At 35.5% G+C, this 6,310-nt stretch overlaps 1 protein-coding gene across 2 annotated transcripts; it reads left to right on the top strand.

Moving 5' to 3' along the window:
* Positions 1-2,108: 2,108 nt before the first annotated feature.
* Positions 2,109-6,252, top strand: LOC107666907 (hexosaminidase D-like). 2 transcript variants are annotated; one of them, XM_016458417.1, is made up of 12 exons: positions 2,109-2,485; positions 2,557-2,672; positions 2,774-2,861; positions 2,967-3,131; positions 3,274-3,457; positions 4,236-4,316; positions 4,399-4,597; positions 4,682-4,764; positions 4,893-4,965; positions 5,091-5,201; positions 5,298-5,387; positions 5,834-6,252. In XM_016458417.1, the coding sequence occupies exons 1-12, from the start codon at positions 2,402-2,404 to the stop codon at positions 6,021-6,023; spliced, it is 1,464 nt and encodes a 487-aa protein (XP_016313903.1). In that variant the 5' UTR covers positions 2,109-2,401; the 3' UTR covers positions 6,024-6,252. The 2 variants fall into 2 exon arrangements, with proteins under 2 accessions (XP_016313903.1, XP_016313904.1); XM_016458418.1 differs by having other exon boundaries at positions 4,236-4,307.
* The last annotated feature ends 58 nt before the right edge of the window (positions 6,253-6,310 follow it).

Genomic DNA, 6,310 nt, shown 5'->3' on the forward strand with positions numbered 1-6,310 from the left:
TGAAGAATTAGGTGTGAAATCACCAGGAACCATTTAGTCTCCAGCACCACCATTTTCTAGAACTGCAACCTATAGTCTCCAGAAGTACAAGGTGTCAGGTTCTCAGAGACTTACGTTAAGTATAGAATCAGAAAATGACCCCTACTTAACAAGAATCACATACTGAAGTGTAGTAAAATACTTGAAGACTGAATTTTTTTTATAGGCTTTATAGACAGATAAGTTGAGAGTGACTCTTGAAGGACCAGCACCACATCCTCTTGTACCACTGTTTGAAGAATTTATCTTCCAGAATCTGGCAGTAAGTTTTGGGAGTTCATTTTTAGTCCATCTCGAGATTTTATCTGTAGAAGATAACCTGCTCAATAATTATGCACACCTGAATATAAGGCGTTTTCACTTCCAGCCTTCATGAACAATAATATATAGGTTATAAGTGATTAAATACAAGATTAAAAGCAGTTATTAAAATTGATGTTGTTTGGAATTGGTAAAATGTGCTTGGAAAAAAATATAAACAGAATATCAACTTGCATAATAATTATGCATGCACTGTACAGTATTTTCCCTCTTCCGCTATCATCAGCAATGCAAAGAATGTTGTGATTGGTTGTCAAGGCAGCCAATCAGAATTTAGCAGCCTCGTCTCTGATTGCCTGGAGTTATGGCATTTTGTAAGGTTGGGTTGTGTTGAGGAAGCCAGCCGTCGGCATTTAGAAAGCACTGAGGGCAGGCATCAGGTGAGCAAGCTAGTGAAACGTTGCACGCGCAAAAGAGAAGGACTGCACACATCCAAAAACGTATTTTAAATGCAAAATTGATTTTAGTGTGCTCTAAATACTTTTTCTTTGCGAAACGAACATTTTCTCCACAAAACTCAGATCGCGCTCATGCAAAATGCACTTTTGTGCGCTCAAAATATGATCTTTCGTGTGCAGAATTGTGACAGAGATCTAATCCTATAATCCTATATTGGTCCCACCTTCTGTTCAGAGGAAAGTACTCAGTGGTTTTTGCGTGGTTCTGTATGCACAGCACTTGGTCACACAACATTTGTGCTAACGTCAATTAGTGCTGAATTTGACTTATTCTATTGTATTTTTTGTTTTAAGTATTTTACTTACATCAATATCCATTTTATATTTTTATTTATTATTATTTATATTATTTATATGAAACATTTTTCTTTGTACTTATGTTTATTTCTTTTATATTATTTGTTCATATCTGTTTGTGTGTGTGTGTGTGTGTGTGTGTGTGTGTGTATTGTATGCAAAATAATCATACCAAATGAGTAAATGAAATGTGCCCAGATCACAGGCAATTTAAATTGTAAATTGTTAAAAACCATATAAACGAGGAAGACCCAATGATATTCCTTTGCTTTTTATTCTTTTTTAGGGGTTCATTGGTCATCTAAAGACAGTACAGGAAAATACAATTAGAAAAAGGTAATAATAATAATTATAATAATAATAAATAATAATAATAGTTTATAAGTATTCTTGCATGTCTGTGAAATGTAAGTAGCCTCAAAGTTGTTCACAGTTCATGAATCACACCTTCCAGGATTAGAACCTACATATTTTAACCACTAACCTGTTACCAATAAATTTTGGATTAAAAATGTCAGTATTACCAATATTGTACATTGAAGCATTGTCCACTAGAGTGTGACATTTGTTAGGTTTACTCAGAATTCAAATTCTGTTGCTGGAGATTCCAGAATCTTAAATAAATATGTTTTTACAATGTAAATAGACATATTATAAAAGTACATTTCTCAGTTACTTTAACATTTAACTTGTTTTGATTTTCGAATAATAATATAGCCTAATAAATTCTAATAATTATTCATTTCAATTCTTTTAAATATTACATTTACATTTCATTTTGATTAGAGTGATTTAAAAATAGTATTTTTAATTAATATACGCTTTTATTCTAAAATAACATCCCTGTAGAGAACCACGGTTCACAACTTCCGGTACTGGGTGGACGTACAGGCGCTTGTAGTCCTACGTCTGCATTACTGTTGGTTTAAGGATGCACAAAAAACTACAATGCTCGTCGTGCTTCTCAGAAGAACTTTACCGTGTTGGTGGGCGTGCGCGTGTCAGTGTACGGATTGTAAACAGAGGTTCTTTCTTATGCTTAGCTTCGTTGGGTTGGAAGTACATATTTGAAAAGTACCAAGGCTGTACATATTTGAAAAGGAACAAGGCTGAATAAGAAATACATAAAAGGAGAACGTGTTCCAGTTACATTATCAGCACTTATTAAATTACAAAATACAAAAGATTAAAGGATAATAAATTATACATCCTTAGTTGTTAATCCAGTGATTTCAATATGAGGTATGAGTTAAAATATCTATAAAGACGCTATTAGCTTACCTGCTATGGACCTGTCATTGCGCAGTTGCAAAAAGTTTGTGCATTTGGACCTGAAAGGGGCACCTCCTAGAATCGGCTACTTAATTGAGGTACAACTTCTTTTACTCTTATATAACTGTTTAAATAATATACGGAATTAACCACGATTATGTTGCTACAGCTGATCCAGTTATTTGCTGATCTTGGTGCCAATGGCTTGCTCGTTGAATATGAGGATATGTTTCCCTATGAAGGAGAGCTGAAAGTTCTTCAATCTACGATTCAGCCTCCATACAGGTGAGTATATATTTTCAAAATATTATTATTAATAATAATGTTTTATGTTATTTTATTTTTAAAAACAATTTGACTGATAAAAATACCCAATATCCAAACAGCCGTGAGGAGATTGTGTCTATCCAGGATGCTGCCAATAGTAGAGGGCTGGAGATCATTCCCCTGGTGCAGACATTTGGACATTTGGAAGTAACTATTAAACATATTTTTGTCATTTACACAGAGGAAAAAATATATATCCATTTGAATTATGCATATTAAAACTCTTTACTATTTTTAAATGTTCTCAATCAGTTTGTCCTGAAGCACGAGGTGTTTAGAGATCTGCGGGAGGTGGACTACTGTCTGGGCACCCTGAACCCACACCGTGATGGAGGAGATAGGCTGGTGCAAGACATGCTACAACAAATCATGAAGCTCCACCCTAAAAGTACCAGCCTGCACATCGGAGCTGATGAGGTACAGCCCAACCCTCTGTCAATAAAATGTCACCTTGTGGCTACAATATAATAATTCCTACAAGTGAACTGTGATTAAAATTTAAGTTTAGGGTGCTAGTTTTATATTGGTCTGTTGATAATAACTTTTTTTTTTTTAATAGGTGTACATGCTCGGTCTTGGAGATGAATCCAAACAGTGGTTAAGTGTTCCAGGTCGGAGTGGTCACCAGCTGTTCCTCAGTCATGTCATTAAGGTGGCAAAGGGCATTCAGGAGAGTTCGCCCAACCTTAAGTTGATCATGTGGGATGATATGCTCAGGTCCATGAGCCCTGAGACCATTAAAGGCGAGCATTTAACATATTTATCACCTGTTTTGGAAAATGATCATGATTTTTTTGCATATAAGAGGAAAGGATGTATTTATTAAATATTTTCATATGTATAAGTGCATGCTTAAAGGGATATTTCACCCAAAAACAACGACAAAAATTCTATGATCGTTTACTCACCTTCATATCGTTCCAAAACAGTGAACCCCATTGACTGAACAAAAAACCCACTTTGTTCAAACGTTTTCATATATAATCTTACAAACTAATTATCTTCTTTTGAATACATTAAATTAAGCTTTTGTATACAGTAGGGGGTTTTTGCAGGTGAGTTTGGAACTTAAAACAAAATTTAAGGGGTTGTTCACTGAGGACGCTATTTTTAAATGGTCAGTCTTTGACTCATGTGACACGTTTCAATGTTTTTCTGGTATCTGGAAAGTGCTCTGCATTCAACTGTTCTGTTCCATTCCACAGAGCTGCATCTAGCTGCTTTTGAAGAGTGAATATAGTGACACTTCCCTTCAGTTGCTTTTTACATGCTTATGATACTATCACCTTCACTGGGCAAAAATATCTTACTTAACTGTTCCACATCCTCCACATTGACTCAACGTGAAATGAAATGAGTCAAATGGAAATCTTATATAAGAAATTACCAAATCAATCTAAAGTCTATGCCAAATGAATTATATTGCATTTTCCAATTCACGGCTATCACTGTTATACTGTATATACACTTTTTTGCATTATACTAACAACAATTTCTATCCAATGTATGATCTTATTCTAGAGAGTGGTCTTGTTGGATTAGTGCAACCAATGTTGTGGGATTACAACCCAACTCTGGATGTGGATAACACTGGTAAATTGGGTCAGTAGATTAAAAATGCACTTTTCAGTTTTGAGTTATTTGGTCTTGAAAATGCTTGATTATTTTACATTTACTTTTCCAGTCATGCTAATGGAACGGTATACGTCTGCGGGTATGTCACAGCAGTGGGCCGCTAGCTCTTTTAAAGGCTCGACCACTGTGCACACCTGTGTGACCAGCACTCAGAGACATGTGGACAACCATTTGCAATGGCTCAAAGTGGCATCCAGCCTGTCAGCTGACATTGAGCTACAGGGAATTGCACTAACTGGATGGCAAAGGTTAGATGACATCTGGACTATCACTAGAATCGCAGTTGTCTTACTAGAGACAACAACATGTATGTTTCTTTTTTTCCTCTTAAGATATGACCACTTGTCCGTTTTGTGTGAGCTGATGCCTGTGGGTTTGCCCTCTTTGGCGTCCTGTTTGCAAACTCTTGTGCACGGTCAGTCACTTTCATTTTCACTCCTTTACATTTCTTTTTTTTTTAGTACTAGAGAAGGATGATACATTGATGGCAGTATATACATATTAAGAATGCTAAACTCACTATTGCTGTTCACTGTGATTAAGGTGGCTTTACTGAAGAGGCTCAAAAGAAGGTGGTTAAGACACTTGGTACTGTGGATGTAGGAGACACTGAGAGGTATCGTACATTCATAGTCATGCCCTGAAAGATAAAAAGCATGTGTGAGTGTAACACTAATAAACCTCAAGGGTTACTTTTAAATAGACTCATTTACAGAATATTCTTTGGCCTGTGTGTCCTAGATTGTCTTCCAGGACGTCTTGCTCCTTTGCTGGGGCAAAACTAGCTGAACTCATAGTGAAACTGACGTCTTTGCTGGAGTCTACAGAACTGAGACATTTTCAGAACAATATGTGAGTTTAGGGCTACTAAGGTTTTATTTTTAAAAGATGGGTGTGCAGTTAATGCTAACTTTTCACCAAATATTTGTATTCATTCTTGCATAATAGGTTTGTGAGGGGCTGGTTCACACCCTACCACAAGCAAAAGAAGACAGTTAGCCCACTTATTGCACAACAGATTAAAACACAAGCAAAAATGTAAGTCTCTTATTATGTATACGCGACCGTTCAAAAGTTTGTGGTTGCTCAGATTGTTTAATGTTTTTGAAAGAAGCATATTGTGCTCACCAAGTCCGTATTTATTTGATCAAATATGCAGTAAAAACAGTAATATTGTGAAATGTTATTACTTTGATATAACTTATAATTTTAAATAACTGTTTTCAATTTTAATGTATTTCAAAATGTAATTTATTTTTGTGATGCAAAGCTGAATGTTCAGCAGTCATTACTCAGCAGTCTTCAGTGTTACATGATCCGTCAGAAATCATTCTAATATGCTGATTTGTTAATTATAATCAATGTTGAAAACATTGTGCTGATTAATATTTTTGTGATACACCATGTGTCTTATTAATGTGAATTTTTAACAAGGTTCTTATGATAGGATATATCCCTATTTTCCCTCTCATCTCCTCCAACAGGATTCTTGATGCCGTGGAGAGCCAGGTGCAAGAGGTGAGAGGAGAGATGTGTCTGCTGTACTTAGACTCTACAGTTCAGGAATGGGTGGTTCAACACGTCACCCCAGTGCTGGAGCCACTGCACAACCTACTGAGAGACACTGAAACTGTTTTAAATGAAATGGGACTTTGTACTGAATCCATATCTTAAAGTTGGTCAATACGTTTCATTTGAAAACTTTCTTTGGTTGCATTCAAGCTAGACTGTACTTGCAGTGCAATATAAAACAGAATGTAACAACTTAGAAAGCTTGTGTTTGTGAATCACAGTTGTATTAATTTAAAACAAAGTGCAAACATAATGTTGTTTTGTAATATGTAATGAAATGTTTAATTTAAAATGATTACCAACCAATATGTACATAAATTCAACAAAAATCTCCCATTCTGGCTTTCTGTGCTGAATAAATCTTAAAATGTTTCTTTCTTTTTCAGCAG

Source organism: Sinocyclocheilus anshuiensis, unplaced genomic scaffold (assembly GCF_001515605.1).
Source record: "Sinocyclocheilus anshuiensis isolate Anshui unplaced genomic scaffold, SAMN03320099.WGS_v1.1 scaffold1160, whole genome shotgun sequence".
Taxonomy (NCBI): domain Eukaryota; kingdom Metazoa; phylum Chordata; class Actinopteri; order Cypriniformes; family Cyprinidae; genus Sinocyclocheilus; species Sinocyclocheilus anshuiensis.

What these genes read in the sequence shown, in the direction of transcription:
- LOC107666907 (XM_016458417.1), top strand. Translation starts at nt 2,402, where the DNA reads ATGGACCTGTCATTGCGCAGTTGCAAAAAGTTTGTGCATTTGGACCTG. An exon ending in AGACATTTGGACATTTGGAA is followed by an intron (nt 2,862 to 2,966) that starts GTAACTATTAAA and finishes GTTCTCAATCAG; the next exon opens with TTTGTCCTGAAGCACGAGGT. An exon ending in TTTGCAAACTCTTGTGCACG is followed by an intron (nt 4,765 to 4,892) that starts GTCAGTCACTTT and finishes ACTGTGATTAAG; the next exon opens with GTGGCTTTACTGAAGAGGCT.